Raw genomic sequence first — 18,164 nt, forward strand, 5'->3', positions numbered from 1 at the left:
GGATATTTGTGTTTCTCTGGGTCTTTCACAAACTAGTTATTATGCCCTTACAAGTTTTGGAAAGGGTATCTCCCTTACGTTTCACCATGCGCGAGCTCTGACTGTAGACTGTCATTGATCGCCCGCCCTCTCAGTGTTGCCAGAGGCACGATAATTATCCTCCTGGATAGTCATGGTGCAGCATGCCCCCCCCCCACCCCGCCACGAAGTGTCCCCTTTTTCACAAACTCAAATGTGGTCACCCGACCTTAACCCTTGTGTTATCTTCGGGTCATTCTGACCCATCAGTCATTGTGACCCACCGTCGTATTGCGACAACTTTACCGCATACAAAAACAAAGTTAAGCATTTTCTTTTAACCGTTGGGCTGTCTCAGACCCCCCACGTTGCGAATGTTAAAAGAAAATTATTTTTATTTGTTTTTGTATTGGGTAAAATTGGGTAAACACAACGATGGTTCGTTATGAACCTTTGGGTCATGTGACCCGAAGGCAGCACGAGGGTTAAACAATTGTTTGCTTGTGGGCTTGTTGACTGGAATATGTCAATCAACTTGGTGATACCAGAGTAAAAATATTCACATTTTAATGTTTGTGTTACTCAGGTGTTGCTACTTCACTTCATTTCTAAATAGTGTTCGAAATAAGAGCTTGAACTTGCAATACGGACATGTGAATTCTTCATGGCATATTGAAAGTCCATATAAAAAAAGTAACCTTCTACAGACTGGGTTGGACAAGAAGGGCATGATTGAAGATTGGTATAAGATAAGCTGTCATAGGTGGATTCAATAATAATACTTTGGCAATATTTTAATTGCTTACTCGTTACAGGAAATTAAAAACCATTTGGAAACAAAAAGGGAAAAGCAGCGTGGGATACTATACATTTTATTCATCACATAAATTGTGTATGCACGATTTCATTGATAGGTGCCCAGTGACAGATTGTTGCTAACAATGTGTTCAGATTAAATTTTGTTATCTGGATTGTTGATAAATGTATTTCCTTTACAACTGGTATTACAACCAAATTGGTGATAAGGCAGTGTGTTTTTATTCCCTGCCGATGCTGCTGCTGCCAGTTTGGTCCTATTCTGATGTCATTAACAGAGTTGACCAAACAGGAAACTGACATAGGGGTGCATGGTGGATGGTGAAGATATGGGTGCTGACCAATTGGTCCAAATAAATGACCAGACTGATTCTTAAAAAAAAATTCTACACAGCAAATACATCAGACCATCGCAACCTATGTTGACTAATTTGCATAACTAATCAGTCATAAAACCTTTTTATAACATAGAGCAGCAAATACTGATTGAACAGTCAATTGTTTGACAGTTCCATAAAAAGGTTAAACAAACAAAGTTTTGGGATTATACCAACTACACAATTACATTAACATTTCACAGAGAGATGTGTATGAGTATTTTCACTAATTGCACTTGAGGAGAGAAAATCACTTTGCCAGTCTGTTTTTTTGTAGGTTTTTGGCATAGATATTCGGGATATTTCTGGGACGGTTTTACCATTCACATAACAATAACCATGACTGTACAAATAAAATTGCATTTTCTCTTGTCATCAACATATAAATAAGGAATTGTGGATACAACATTATAATACTAAAACTAAAACAAGATTTATATATTTAACTCGTTGATAAAAAGGTGACAAATGGCATTTGGTCTTTCTAAAACAATTTCCACTTTTCACTTGAAAGGATACTTTTCATGTTAAAAATTCCACGTGTTTTTCTCCATTCATTTGCAAAAATCCAGTCCCTAGTTAATTCTACCTGTTACTGTTAGTTATATGGTGTAAGTACCATAATTACCTCTACAAGAAAATTTAGACATTCCTTAATCTTCAGTCGAAGGCAATGCCTTTTTGCCCCGGCTTCCATTAAAGGCCTTCTTAAGGTGACAAAGAGCACAAAGGGTGGGATAGGGGTGGTCAGGGGATAACAAAATCAGCAGACACACCACTAAATGCTGTTTGGCCAGTGTGGGAAATATAAAACCAAGTAGGCTTATTAATTCAAAGAGAAGGTGCGGTAAAGACAATATTTTGAAACTCAGAAGAATTTGTCATCAATGCGAAAGTGAGGCCGGGTGACATCATCAGGATTAATGAAGACAGAGATGGACTTCCCAGGGTTTTCTGTTACCAGCTGTTGCAGCTTCTTAGCTAGCCGATCATCTGGCTGGTGTTCCCCACCTGCGTCCGATTGGGGAGAGGGAAGGTTTGAGGCACTACTGCGCCACTGCAAGTCCAGGGTCAGACAGTTGGCAGCTTTGGCATGCTCAATGGTGGTACGCAGGTGTTCTGCAGGGTCAGAGCGCACAGAAGAGATCTTACGGGCATGCAGCGTCGCTGTCTCATCCGACAAGTGCTCCAACATATTACACTGTGGGATAAAATAATTGGGGCACATCTTGTTAACCAAGCAGTGCTGTAGGTCATCAATAAGGCCAAGCAGGAAGTGGGCTGAGAAGTCATCCTGGGCCAGGTAGTTGGCTGGGAGTCGGTCACAGGCCCATAGCATTATGCTGCGCAGGTGGTAGGGATTAATGGCCTTTGGCCTGGACAGGAGCTTGATGATGATGGCCTTGCAGGCCTGGTAGGCTTGCATCAGACTGGCAGAGATGCATTTCTTCAATTGCACCTCACTGCGGGCAAAAGAGAGGCGCCACTCATTTTCCTTACGGCCTTTGAAGGAGCAGGCAGGCACTAGGTAGAAGCCACTAATGACCTCCTCCTCTGTTATCTTTCCATCCCAGAAATGGTTCTCCATCAGCCAGCTCTGTGCCACAGCTGGCCAGCCCTTAAAAGACACCACAGGCACAATGTCATACAGCATGCGACTGCTGCCCACACCAAGAATGACTGATATGATGGTGCCATTCCTCTCCACCTTCTCCACTTTTGGCATACCACGCTGGGGCTTCTTCTGGATCTCCACCAGTACCATACTGATGGACTCGTAGAACCAGTCTGCCACCAGCGTGGGTGAGAAGAAGTAATTTGTGGCTCCATTGATGTGGTCCACAATGGTGCAACAGTCCTTCCACTTGTTGATGGTTCCCTCATCAAAGAGGCGCAGACTGAGCCAGGAATGGCACAGTGCAGAGTGGCGCATATCCAGAGTAACAGGCTGATTGCGGTCATGAAGTTTGAGTGCAGGTACCAGCAGGGTGAAGTCCATGTCGTAGTCTGTTCCACGGGCGTAGACACTCAAGTCATCGAGGTCCATGTCTACCACTCCCTCCCGTACCCCACCAGACAACAGAAGGTACTCGTTAGCAACAGGGAGCTTCTGGTCCAGTTTTTGCACCATACCTGATTGAAAGGGGCAAATGATTAGCATAATAATAGATACCACAGTATAGTTGCATTTCTGCCGAACAAGTATTGTGTTATCACAAAGCAAAATACATACAAATGACAAACAATTTACAAATATTATTAAATCAGTGTGATGAATGTTGCAACAGCAACAGACACCATAAATCATGATAAATACTCAATTTTTCATCCATTGTTTTTTCAGTAAAATGTGATTATGCAGACACACACTGTCTCATTTTGGAAAAAACAATTCACCATGAGTGGCTTCTTGATGAGGAAAGTGTGTGTCTAAGAGAGATAGTGTGTGTAAAAGGGTGAGTTTGTGAGAGAGTGAGTGTGAGAATGTATCACTGCAGAAACAATATCTCCATAGTCCATGGCCTGTTGTTAAAGCTATTTGATGTAGCAAAGCCTGTTTAGTTCTTGTCTTTCACGTCTGTATATATTTTGCACGTGCTGTAATAGCATACATTTAGGTCTGTTATTTATTGTCAACTTGGAATAAAATGTATACTTTTTGTATAAAATAATGTTGCAATTTTTTTAAATTAATCTAGATTCATCAATAAATCGGAGAAATTGTCGACAGACGCTTACATAAAAGTAGTTAGTTAGTTGCAGCCCTGAATTATAGGTAGCTACGAAGATAGCATAGCTTGGAAATTCAATCTTAACCAAACCTACACCCTTGACTTTAAAAGTGAGGCAAAAAAGTGCTTCGGCAAACATTGGGACACTGCCCGCCTCTCTCTCCCACGGATGACTGTATTGCTGCCATACTAAACAATCAGGATCAGAAGAATAGTGGGAGAAGAAAGCGTAGTGCCATACTAATCCTATAAAAATGATCTGTACTACAAACAGCAAAATGGAGAGACAGCCGATCAAACGGCCATGGCAACAAAAAAAAAAAATTATAATAATACACGGCTGTGGGCCGGTCTGCGTTTCAAAGTCCTGGGCGTTTTTCAGTATGAGCTCATAATGAGCTCGATATTAAATTAAATTGATCATCTGAAAAAATCTAATTCTCACACTAAACAGGCCTAAAGAAAAGATAGGTACTGGTACTCCCTGTGCTGGCATGTAGCTGTGTGGCCTATACAGTCTTTCTGAGGGATTGTCGTCTGTTTCTGAGAGGTCCCAGTAGCCTATACAAATTATATGTACTACAAACAGCAAAATGGAGCAAGTGGTGAGTATGATATGTTTTGGATACCATACACCAGGGTTGGACTGGTTGACAAGCATCGGCCCATTAGCAGATTTCTTCTAATCTCTGTGCTCTATTTCAAACGTCTCAGATAGGTCGGCTCCTCACTGACTGTTTCAGCAAGAACATTCCATTATGCTCATTCCGTGTTGTATTGCAAGCATCTTTGATCAAATTAAAGGCCTGCCTAATGAACCTGTTGCTTTTGTTTTTGTTTGGAGCCTAATCTGATCAACCAGGGGGGTATTCCATCAACAAAGATCATGTAAAAGCAATGATTCAAGCCTATTATGTTTCAGCTAAACGCTGCGCTGAATCTATCATAATCTGTCTATCATTTGTCTGTCATTTGGCACGAACACTTACAGTTAGGTCCATAAGTATTTGGACATTGACACGATTTTCATCATTTTGGCTCTGTATACCACCACAATGGATTTGAAATGAAACAATCAAGATGTGCTTTAAGTGCAGACTTTCAGCTTTAATTTCAGGGTATTTACATCCAAATCAGGTGAACGGTGTAGGAATTACAACACATTTGATATGTGACCCCCCCTTTTTAAGGGACCAAAAGTAATTGGACAATTGGCTGCTCAGCTGTTCCATGGCCAGGTGTATGTTATTCCCTCATGGGAGTTCGTTATTTCATTGACAAGGAGCAGATAAAAGGTCTAGAGTTCATTTCAAGTATGGTATTTGTGTTTGGAATCTGTTGCTGTCAACTCTCAATATGAAGTCTAAAGAGCTGTCACCATCAGTGAAGCAAGCCATCGTTAGGCTGTAAAATCAAAACAAACCTATCAGAGAGATAGCAAAAACATTAGGTGTGGCCAAATCAACTGTTTGGTACATTCTTAAAAAGAAAGAACGCACTGATGAGCTCAGCAACACCAAAAGACCCGGAAGACCACGGAAAACAACTGTGGTGGATGACAGAAGAATTATTTTCCTGGTGAAGAAAAACCCCTTCACAACAGTTGGCCAGATCAAGAACACTCTCCAGGAGGTAGGCGTATCTGTGTCAAAGTCAACAATTAAGAGAAGACTTCACCAGAGTAAATACAGAGGGTTCACCACAATATGTAAACCATTGGTGAGTCTCAAAAACAGGAAGACCAGATTAGAGTTTGCCAAAAAACATCTAAAAGAGCCTGTACAGTTCTGGAACAACATCCTATGGACAGATGAGACCAAGATCAACTTGTACCAGAATGATGGGAAGAGAAGAGTATGGAGAAGGGAAGGAACTGCTCATGATCCAAAGCATACCAACTCATCAGTGAAGCATGGTGGAGGTAGTGTTATGGCGTGGGCATGTATGGCTGCCAATGGAACTGGTTCCTTGTATTTATCGATGATGTGACTGCTGATAAAAGCAGTAGGATGAATTCTGAAGTGTTTCGGGCAATATTATCTGCTCAGATTCAGCCAAATGCTTCAGAACTCATAGGACGGCGCTTCACAGTGCAGATGGACAATGACCCGAAGCATACTGCGAAAGCAACCAAAGAGTTTTTTAAGGCAAAGAAGTGGAATGTTCTGCAATGGCTAAGTCAATCACCTAAATCCAATTGAGCATGCATTTCACTTGCTAAAGACAAAACTCAAGGGAAAATGCCCCAAGAACAAGCAGGAACTGAAGACAGTTGCAGTAGAGGCCTGACAGAGCATCACCAGGGACGAAACCCAGCGTCTGGTGATGTCTATGGGTTCCAGACTTCAGGCTGTCATTGACTGCAAAGGATTTGCAACCAAGTATTAAAAGTGACAATTAGATTCATGATTATGTTAGTTTGTCCAATTATTTTTGGTCCCTTAAAAAGGGGGGGGGCCACATATAAAATGTGTTGTAATTCCTACACCGTTCACCTGATTTGGATGTAAATACCCTGAAATTAAAGCTGAAAGTCTGCACTTAAAGCACATCTTGATTGTTTCATTTCAAATCCATTGTGGTGGTATACAGAGCCAAAATGATGAAAATTGTGTCAATGTATGAACTGTATGACTCTGTATCTCGAGCGATGTGAACCTCACACTGCTTGAAAACCTTTTCTTGAGCCGGAGACTCGTGAGTCAGAGGCGCTCACTTTTTAAACAGTAATTTATCTTCACATCAGAAGGAGCAGTATTATTTGTTGTTAGGGAAGTAAATGGAAGTAGAAAAATATCAAAAAGTTTTGCGATAAGTATATATTTTTTTATATGATATGTTGCTAGTAGCCTAAGCAGGGCCGGACGCAGCCTGGTTTGACTGGGGGGGCAGTGAACATTTCTGGGGGGTATCATGATTACAGAAAGGGATCATATATTTTTTTTTATATTGATACAATTTTTGAGACTGCTTAACGATCCCAGTGTTAATCATGCGCGGAGCCAGACATAGTAAACATTTGGGGTTTAGCCCAAACCTAGGATGTATTCTGGGTTTGATGTGATGCTAGATATGGACTTCCACACTTAATTTGCATTAACACAGCACGTCCGTGATTTTTTTTATGCATTAATTTGAGCGCTAAATAGTTTTTTGAACTATAAAAAATAAACATGATGTTGAACTCATATTTTTATATTTACAGAAAATGACAACCCAAATTTTCACCCCCAAAATTTGGGGCTTTAAAGAAAACATTTGGGGCCCCAGAAGCCACCCCTGTTCCGCCCATGGTGTTAATGCTGAGTACTAACTTGTCAACAATCATAACCAAATGCATTATTACAATGAAGGTTTGTTATAGCACGTCAAACTTTTAATGTACCGCCCCATCCTGACTGTGATTGGTGGGTTGACGAAAAGCGACATTGACGAGCTCATTATCTTTATGAAAAGTTAAACAATAGCTCTGATGACAACACAGCTATTTCATGATTGGCCAGACTCACACACAACAACCATCACGTGTTTTGTGTTCATTCTGACACCGTAAATTCCCGCCAATACTCAAATCTGGACAGAATAGTGCAATTTAATGTTTATTTTTATTTTATATAGCCGTTATTTACAGACTGCAATAATATTGTTGAAGTGGTTAGTCCGTCTCTTCACATGTAGCAGGATTTTTTAAGGATTTTTTTTATCTGGTCCAGTTTGTCAGCCTAAAGTAGGCAAGCAAAAGGCAATTGATCGGCCACGTTGACTGTTGTAACCACCAGAAGAATGCAGGAAATGTCCGACTTGATGGAGCCGTTTTCAACTCCAGCCGATGTTGGAACACACCTACTCACCAACCGTCTCTGGAGGAGGGGGATCACTCACCCAATTGCTCCTCCCAAGGTTTCTTAAATTTTTTCCTCTATGACTTTTACTGGGAGTTTTTCCTTGTCAGCCAAGTGACGTCATTACTGTAGACCTTCTGTGCACTGTCCTCTTTTGTTTTTCTAATCTGTATTGTTTTGTGAACAGGAAAAAGAAAGCGTGCAAACGAGGACCTTATTGACTATATGGAGAAGGCGGACACAACATTTTTAGATTTTAGCAGGGAGATGATGCAGAAAATGGAGGCAGATACGGGCGCTCTGCTGGGTCTTATGGTGCGCATGGTGACGGCGATGGAGTCTCAAGCCAATAAATGAAATATGCATTGTTATATTTAACTATTTATTAATTTAAAATATAATTATTTATCTATTTATTCTTGTTCTTCAGTTTTAAATATGTGAAGGCTCACATGCTATTTTACCCATCATCTATAACTACTTCACCTATCACTCAAACGTGAATTGATGAGATGTGCAGCTTTTATCACGTAAACAGAACAGAACACGGTTAAGGTACAGTGGTATACAGTACAAACATTTATTCTTCTCTTCTGTTGAAGTAGCTCATTATGGCTGCCCTAAAGTCTGCCCCTTCCAGCTCACCATGCTCAGGCAATGCCTGACCTGGAGGCTGAATGTTGAACTGCCTGTCGTGCTCCTCAATGAAATTGTCACCATGCTCTTCACAAATATTATGAAGTACACAGCAGGTCAAGGTCATCATCTTGCTCAGCTCCAGCTTGCAGTCATTTCTTTTGAGGAGACATCTCCATTGCCCCTTTAGTCTCCCAAAAGCCATCTCTACAACTGACCGTGCACTGCTCAGTCTGTAGTTGTACGTATGTTGCTCTGCTGACAGTCTACCCGTGTCAGAGAAGGGCTTCATAAGCCAGTTCTGCATGGGGTAAGCCAGGTCACCAATTAAAGTGTCCAACGTTAATGCCAGAGATGGCCAGTTTGTTTTTTCCAAGTAATTCCCCATCATTTAGTAGCTCCCATAGATGGTACTGCCTTAGCACTCTAGCATCATGCAAACTCCCTGCATAGCCCACACACACACATCCCAAAACAGGCCTTTCCCATCCACAACTCCTTGTAACACGATCGAGTGCCACCCTTTCCTGTTAAAGTAGTCCCGGGGATATTCCTCAGGTGCAATGATAGGGATGTGGCTTCCGTTTATTGCGCCAACACACTGTGGTATTCCACAGCGGTTATGGAAGAATGTGGCCATTTCAATGAACTTGGCAGCATCCGGAGTAGTGATATGTTGAGGAAGCAGGACACTTATGACAGCGTCGCAGAAATCCTCAACACAGTTGAACACTGTGCTTAGACCAACACCAAAAAGGTGGCTGATGGACCTATATTCGCTGCCGGTGGCCAGCTTCCAGAGAGCAATTGCTACACGTTTTCTCACAGGAATAGCCAGACGGTAATTTGTGTTCACTCTGCCCATGAGATGCCTGACCTGATCGCAAATGTATTCAAAAGACTCCCGGGACACTCAAAAGTTTCGAACAAACTGTGCAGGGGTGAAATCCGGCACAACTGCGTACCACCAATAGCGTGATCGGGGGTATGTCCACACAACATGTGACCTCCGCCTTGCCCTCAGCCATATTACGATCTGCAAAGGTAAAATCATGTATGTTTTGGTTTGTTTACAGGTATAGTCCATATGAGTTGCTAAGTTTAGTAGCTAGCTTGACGCTAGCAATGAGTGCGTTTACATGACCATGAGAAACACGATTACTAGCAATATTCGGTTTATGCCAATAATACGATTAGCCTACTCCGTTTACATGAGTAATTTGGTGTGCTTTGCCTTCAGCAAGGGCACAACTTTTGTTCTCTCACATATATATATTTATTATTTTTATTATTTTCCCACCCCTAAAAAAACTTGAATATTTGCACTACATAGACAACGTCGGTGTCAAAATGTTCGTCTTGGTCCCGATTGAGTTGCTTGTATTCGCGCGAACGTTCCGTTGCATGGTTTAAGTTGAAATTACATTTTAGTGGCAAAAAGTGCCTTGTCAACAAAGGGTACTCAGTGCTTGCCGACGTCATAACGTCAGCACAAGTTAGCAACGACGCATGGATACAACGTGCATAGATGTGCTGTTGCACAGCGAGTATCGTATCGTGCTGTGGTGTACTAGCAGCACATGTAGGTTACATTTAAGCAAATCAAGACTTGCATGTACAGTAAGTAATGTCACATTAAATAATGTATTTAAACTCAAGCTTGTGTGGTGCGTCACCGTCTTCAATGCCACAGCCTAAACTTGATGTCAAAAGAAACGTTTTTCATTTCCGGCGCAGTCAAACAATCCCCTTAAGTTTGGCCAGAGCCATAGAAAAAGAGAGTTGCGACACGCTTTGATCTCGCTGACACGTGATCACGTGGTTCATGTAGCTCGCTGTAGTAAAAAAAAGAAAAACACTGCTGTCAACCGGTTTGAATGGTTTTCAATGAAGCTGGCCAACGGAAGTCGCTTTCTCAGACAAATGATGAATGAAACAGGCTCGGTTAAAGAAATCCAATATTCTGGCTATCTTCAGCAAACTCGTATCTACAAAAGGCAGTCCTCCCTGACGTTTTTGGTGTAGAATGGAGTGAAATACAACATTGTGAACACTCACTGCCAGTGAAACACAGGAAAAAAGCTAGAGCTCTTTTGTCACGTGGTTCCGGTAGCTCGCTGTAGTTAAACAAAAACCCCACTGCTGTCAACCTGTTTGAATGGTTTTCGGCGGGACAGACAGCAGCACCATCTCGATTCACGGACATTTTCGGTATATTAACACAATGTCAATTGGTTACTGGTGGGTTGTATCATGTATGTCTGATACTTTATTAACATGTATGTATTACATGAACTTATAATACATATTGTGAAGCAGAGCTAGAAATTGCTATGCTAGCTACCATACTGTACCAACTGTACTGTACCATACTGTACATACCAAATTCTCATCAGCCCACTTACAATTTACCACATTAACAACACTTATATTTGTAGTACTTGATGCAAGTTGAATCTAACCATTATCACCAGCAACTGCTCAATTTAAGACAAGAAAGGAGTTTGGTAAATAGAACAGAATAAACAAGGCAACCAACTGCATTTTATTGTACAATATGTCCTGTGTTCTTCCACTCCTTTTGTTTGTAGTGATCCGGTGATCTTCTGGCTATGATACATGTACAGCTAGCTAGAGTAAAAATGTTGCTTACGTAGACCTACAGTCTAGCTCCAACTGCATTTAGAATCTAACAAGCTTACGATAAACTTTAACTAAAGCTGGCTATATAAAATACTACTAATAACAATTGATATGTGGTGGTCGAAATATGAAAAAATGCAGGATTTTCGTGAATTTACCAGCTAACTTGCTTCGGACCACTTAATTTGCAATTCATTGTTGCTAGCTCTACTAACTAGGCTAATAAGAGCTATATATAGAAGACTTACTTTGTATGCCAACGAACACCAATAATTAGAACTAATTTGACAGACTATAAGCCAACTGACTTCTGGTTATGATACACGTGCTCTCTAGCTAGCTTCAGTAAAAGTGTTGCTTATGTTAGATACTAGCTAGACCTACAGTCTAGCTCTAACTGCGTTTCGAATCAAACAAGCTATAATCTTACGATAAACTTTATCTAAAGCTAGCTATATGAAATACTACCAATAACAATTGATATGTGGTGGTAAAAATATGAAAGAATTAAGGATTTTCATCAATTTACCAGCTAACTTGCTTCGGAGACACTGAAAATGAATGGGGTTGAACGGTGGAAAATGCAATGGAACTACAGGTCGCATGTGACACGCTTTACTTCCGCATTCCTCAATAACAATGGGAGTCTATGGAAGTGTCGCAACTCTCTTTTTCTATGGCTCTGAGTTTGGCTAGCAACAGCAGCTAGGCTAGCTTGCTCGTAGCACAATTTACTGAGGTCAGCTTCTCCACCGTGGAGGGCTCTAGTCTAAGATCGAATGATCGCTTCCAGCAAACTTCTTTTGAATTAGCCATTTCCGCCTAAATAAATGTCAAGCTTATTTATGTTTTTGGGGGGCATATTTTCAGTTATCAGATGGTACTGTTTCAATCGCGATTCCATCTAGCTAATAGTAATACTGCCGGTGAGAACGTTGTTACTAGGGCTGTCCCCACTCAGTCGAGTAAGATTCTTTTTGTCGAGCTGCCGTATGGCAGTGTGAGATCTGATTCCCGCTTGTGTCATCATTGCTGAATTAACGAAATGTTCTACAGAAATGGTAGATTATATTATTTAAGACAAATAAAGCAACTCTAAAAATATATAATTTAAAAAGAAAAGGTGTTACTGTTTTCCCTTTCGTTAATCTGCGCTTTGTTTTGTTTTGGTATTTTGCACATGGCACGAGCACAATTGGCTGCCGAACTACAAACTCTGCTATAGCCTACTTTGTCGGTGTTATTAGTCAAAATGGCAAAGAAACCTGTGGTATGGCAGCATTTCATTAAAGTACATTTACAAAGTACCGGGTGACTCAAAAAACGTTGAATGCAAACTCTGCCAACAACGGTTTATTTTTCATAGTTCGACGTCGAATATGATGTAGCCTACCACCTGAAAAACGTAAGTTGGCCTAGCCCTACTTTGCTCATGCTAACGCGCTGAGTTGAAAAATGAATATGCCTATTATAAGAATCACATCCAAATCGAATGACATTATCTTCTCCGGCCAAGACAACAAAATCTTTCTCTGTTGCACCATTCCCCACTCAGCTTCTACGTAAGTTCGCATGCTGCAAGTTCAGGCAGTGATAAGCGCGCTCTGATGATTTGCATGTAAAACAAACAATATTTTTAATTTGTAGTACATTGTAAGAGATACATTCGGTTACAACAGGACTGGTGATACGAGTCTTATTATTAGTAGGCTATTAGCAGCTGAATCTGCAATGTCCAGCAGCCATTGAGTCAGATCGGGAAAATGTTTTTCCCGATCTGCGATTTTCAGACGTTTTAGTCGAGTCTTGGTCGACCAAAGAAAATCTTAGTCGGGGACAGCCCTAGTAGTTACTTAAGGCCGAATTATACTACTCCGACTCCGTTACGGACAGACAGACGGACGGAGTCGGACGGATTTGTTGAATTTATAGTACTCCGAGGGCTGTGGGTGCTGAAAACAATTCCCCGCCAGAAGAGTAGGTGGCGCAACGTTTTTTTGTAAATCGTCGTCGAGTGTTTATTTACCTAAGTCGGAGCAAATTTACAAATTAGCCGTTTCATCAATAAAATATGCACATTTTCAGCAACTACACTGACCATTTCTTGTCACATTTTAATTCAGATGCTGATTTACATGTACTGTTTAGCTGAAATATGAATTGTAAAAACTTACAGCAATGGCGGTCAAAGGATTCTGTTCGTCCTGTTTATCACGGCAACCCCGCTCCCGCCCCTGACGCAAGCGGACCAATCACAGCCAAGGGGTATCCGTAAATGAGAGACGGATAGTCGGGAAAATCAGGAGGTGCACGTAGAGCTCTCCGAGGGGCTCGGAGAGGGTGTTTCACGACAGGGAGGGCGTTCCCTGTGTCCGTGTCCGTGAAAACAGAGTAGTATAAATCGGCCTTTAGCCCTACTCTGGCTCTCGAGTCGGTGGAAAATCAAGCTAGTTCTTAGATTAGAACCAGCACCGAACCGCATAAGCACCAGCCCAGAACTGGCCCGGCTTTGGTGGAAAAGGGGTAATAGTGACATCATAATGATGTTCCACCTGATTTCTAGAAGTAAGAGACTTCTAGAAATCAGGTGGTGCATTGTGATTTGCCATGTAATGGCGCTGAAAGAAAGAATGCAGTGCTCCTGACAACTCAAAAAAGGTTTTAGCACGTGAATCGGCTTGCATTGCATACACCACAGCCAGGTGCAGCTGATGGTTGTAACAGTGAATGTAGGGTACATCCCTGATAATCTTTTTTTGCAACAAAGCTTGGCACTGTCAAAGCCCTGACTAATTATGTGGTCAGTACTATAACCACAATCACAAAGGTGATTCAGAATTCAACTGAGTCAGGTCCATAAAACCAATTAGATGTTAGATAATTTCAAGTGAGTGGCAAGAGTTTCAAGGTTGATTTCACTTTTATTGGTCACTTTTTAGAGGCGGAGCTCTAACCTACGTTGCCCATTATCAACCAGCCAATCACTGGGGAATCATTTAAAAAATACATATCACTGAAAGCCTTAACAGACTTTTTCATACCTTCAACATGTAACATATTTGGCTGAAGTCAGAAGGAACTGGGGGGGGCGCGGCAGAGCACCCCCCTGGATCGGGCCAATGAGACAATGTATAGATTGCGCCTTGACAGAGGCAAGCACACCCAATTACAAACACAATTACAAATCGGGTCTAGAGTGCCATACATCACACAAGAAGAGCAAACATTAATTTTAAACAAATACGAAGTTTAACAGCATAATTCAAGCAAAAAGCCACACTGTTGCTGCTTCCAATAAAAGAAAGGAATGTTGGAAGAAAATTTCAGACTGCGTAAGTTAATGGCCTTCTAAATATCACTCATAATGGCAGTAGTAGATATGACTCTAAATAGTGTTTTCCATCCAATTAGATCCACGGGATCTTTGACAAATAGTGATGCAATTTTCCAAGACAATTTTGGTTGGTCAGTAGGCGGTGCTTTTATACGTGTTGATATGTTATCTCGAACAAACTGCTACGGAGCACGTTAAGTGTGCAGCATGAGTGAGACGTGAACCGGGTAGTTTGTGCAATAGACTAATGCGTTCTGCAGACTGGCGTTGGTCACGGTTTGGAATGGAATGGAGAAAACAGAACAACGCTGTAAAAAATGTGTATATGTTGTTTTTTTTACAATGTAGTTAAGGCGGCAGGCGTGTGTTGCTTAGGCGGCTGCCTTAACGGAAAAGTGCTGCGGGAAACCCTGACATTATATTAGGTGTGTTCGACTTCATGCAGCGCCGGCGTGAGTTCCCGCTTGCAGTCGGGGAGGAGTTAAAAACAGCTCCGTAAAGTCGGACATTCCAGCTTCTCGTGGTTTGCTGACGTCAGTCATGGCCAATCAAGCGCTGTTTACTTACTTTATTGTTGATGAACTGCATGGTCGCAAATTTAATTGTTTTCGCATGGCGAATAATCCGAATTCTGATTCTGATTAGAACTTGCACGAACCAATGCACTGAAATTTGTCATTTTTTGTATTGGGCTATGTTAAACTCTTTCTCCAATCTGCAGATTGATAATACAACCAGAACTAAATTAAACTTCCGTTAGTGAAGAGGCGGACTAAAACCCTTTCTTCAACAATAGTTAGCTATCGCAGTCTGTCAATAAAGGCAAATATTTAATTCAATTGTACTGTTTGGTCCGTATTTGAGCATTGGCGAAACTGAGGGTGTCTGAATAAATACAAAACAAGGGTCAAAGTTGCCGTGTGTGAGTGTGGCCAATGATGAAATAGCTGTGTTGTCATTAGAACCCGTGCAGCTGCTCTTGAGAAAATGCGCTCGGCTATACAGCCGGCAGTTCTCGAATCGATCTCACAGTACTTTGACGGTATACGTCACCGTGACCTAGCCTCGGCGCCGTCTCAAGTCGGACAAAAAGTCTAACCAGAATTCACTGCTTCAAGTCAGACGGCTGCAGACGGCTGCGGCGCTGCATGAGGTCGAACACACCTATTAGGTGCATTCGACATGGACTGCGGCTGCATGAAACGACCGGCGAGAGTAGCCGCTTGCAGTCGGGGAGGAGTTAAAAACGGCTCTGTGAAGTCGGACATTCCAGCTTCTTGTGGTTTGCTGCGTTAACGTCAGTCATGGCCGTTCAAGCGCTGTTTGCTTAGCCTACTTTACTTTATTTATAATTAAACTTAGTGTTTCCGTTACTGAAGAGGCGGACTAAAACCCTTTCTTTAACACATTTTTAATTCAATTAAACTGTTTGGTCCGGATTTGAGCATTGGCGAAACTGAAGGTATCAGAATAATTACAAAACACTCGTCAAAGTTGTCCTGTGTGAGTCTGGCCAATCATGAAATAGCTGTGTCGTTATTAGAACCCGTGCAGTTGCAAACATTGAATTCTGAACCAGAATTCAATGTTTCAAGTCAGCCGCCTGCAACCGGCTGCACCGCTACATGAAGTGAGTCCATGTCGAACGCACCTAATATCACGGGTCACGTGATCTAGGCACAAACTAAACTAAAACGTCAGTATTTTGACGCATGTTGATGTACAGTGGACCGTCTAAACCCCAAAGTAGCCTATTAATGTCTGCATGGCCAGTTTAACAACTGATGACACTGTAATCGAATATAAAGAGGAATGTGGCACTATGCAGAAACAAACCTAACTTACTGAACCACAAGCGATTCTAATGCAGCGGTGCCTTCCTATTTAAGTACATTCTGGAAATTTGTCATATTTATAGCATTAAAAAAAACACTGGCGTTTCTTTCTTTAAATGATTGCTTTAAAGGTTCTTTACTTAAATGATTGCTTAAAGGGTTCTTCCTTACCGAGCATGGAGAAAATGAAATCCTTGGCGGTATGGATCTCCAGAGCTCGCTGGTCGTCATATTCACGCTGATCGTGTTTACTAAATTCCTGAATCAATTTGTTTAAATCCTCGATAGTGGCCCCGGATCTAAAATCGAGCTCAGGGTAGGTTGGAGTTATTTTGTTGTTATTATTTATGGAAGGCGTTGCAGTAGGGCTGCTTCCCAGGCTGCTCACGGATCCCGCCCGGCTGGTCAGAGCAGGCGCCGCCATCATTACAAGAAAAAGACAGCGGTTTGAACGCATGCGCGCTACCATGGGGCACAGCACCACCAAGAAGCACCAAGGCCGATGCTAACGAAAGGTCATTGGTTTTGCATCCGATCACTATATCCGATCCGATCACTCAAATTTTCCAGTGTTTTTTGTTGTTGAGTAGCCTACTGGAACCTACTATACGGGGCTTACTTTAATAAGAACAACTACAAAAATCATGGTTTATGGAAATTCTCACAAGAAAGGAAATTCAAGTGACCAAACAACCCAAACTCAACTGATGCACAAACAAGGTGTTTCATTATACGATGTTTGAAGTACAGTAGACCAACACGGTGCTGTTCCAGGCATAAAAGCTGTGTTTGAATTCACCTTTATTCAGTAGTCTATATTTAATTTACTTTCTTTTAAGGGTTTTTACAAACCATAACTCACTAGATTTCTCTCTCTATATATATATATACAGGTAAAGTTTCAGACAATTTCAGAAAAAGTGCTTTGTATGTCACTTTTTGCCATGAACGCATTGCCATTTAATCAAACATGATACCTTTATGAAAAGCTTAAAGTCTCTCTTCAACTATTCATAAGGAAAAACATGAAAGACCAAACGCATGACCCTTCTTTGAACCTCTGCTGACCAAACCCCAAATTCTTTCATGTGATATTGGTAAAGTGGGACAGCATTACTGTCTATTTAAGTATTCAATCTAAGTATTTGTAAAACATAAAAACAATTATATCATAGTATATAGAATACTATTAAGTATAACACTTAAATTCTTTACTCTGAATAAAAAATCTGAGGCTACTTTAATGCACTCTACTTATTCAACATTCTCTTGCTCCCTTCCCTTATCTTCTCTTTCTTGTTCCTCATCTTCCTCCCTGTCTGTTTAACCATTCTATCCTGAAATACGTTTTTAACTGTTTTACATTATACTGAAAATAAGTCAATTAGCCTATCCAAAAGTAGTTACTATTAATAAATGCAATCACTGTTGACAGGTAAATTCATAATAAACACAACAAAAGGAGACATAAACTCCCTTTAAATGACTTGAGTGGCTGTCCCAGTTTACCAATAACACCCTGTTCCACTTTACATATCCAGTAGGTTACTGGTAAACTGGGACAATGACAAAATGTCTGTCAATAGGAACATATACAAATATAGCTGCAAGCAGCAATGAAGGGGCCAAGCAGCATTCGATATGGAAATTCAGTAGCTAAAGAAGAACAGCAAAACTTTTAATAAAAATTATTCGCTTTTTTTAAATCGCAATTTACTTTTCGGCAACGCAGTGGCGCTACCCCGAAACTTTTGATTACCTTCATGGCGTTGCGCAAAAGACGTATACCGAGTTTTGTAACGATAAGCCAATGCGTTTGGTAAATATGTCATTTTGAGACCAAATGCGCTGGCTAGATGTAGCAGCGTTATATCTACAAAGCACAATGAATCCGCTTCTTCTTGACTATAAATCCCCTGACAATGAAACGT

The 18,164-nt window shown here is 41.2% G+C and overlaps 1 protein-coding gene across 1 annotated transcript; it reads right to left on the minus strand.

Moving 5' to 3' along the window:
* Positions 1–874: 874 nt before the first annotated feature.
* LOC136951414 (nucleotidyltransferase MB21D2) lies at positions 875–16,660 on the minus strand. Its single transcript, XM_067245787.1, has 2 exons — positions 16,405–16,660; positions 875–3,344 (listed from the first exon to the last, which is right to left on the minus strand). Exons 1-2 carry the CDS (start codon positions 16,658–16,660, stop codon positions 2,080–2,082), a joined length of 1,521 nt encoding a protein of 506 aa, XP_067101888.1. The 3' UTR covers positions 875–2,079.
* Between the last annotated feature and the right edge of the window lie 1,504 nt (positions 16,661–18,164).

The sequence above is a fragment of the Osmerus mordax genome, chromosome 11 (assembly GCF_038355195.1).
Source record: "Osmerus mordax isolate fOsmMor3 chromosome 11, fOsmMor3.pri, whole genome shotgun sequence".
NCBI lineage: Eukaryota > Metazoa > Chordata > Actinopteri > Osmeriformes > Osmeridae > Osmerus > Osmerus mordax.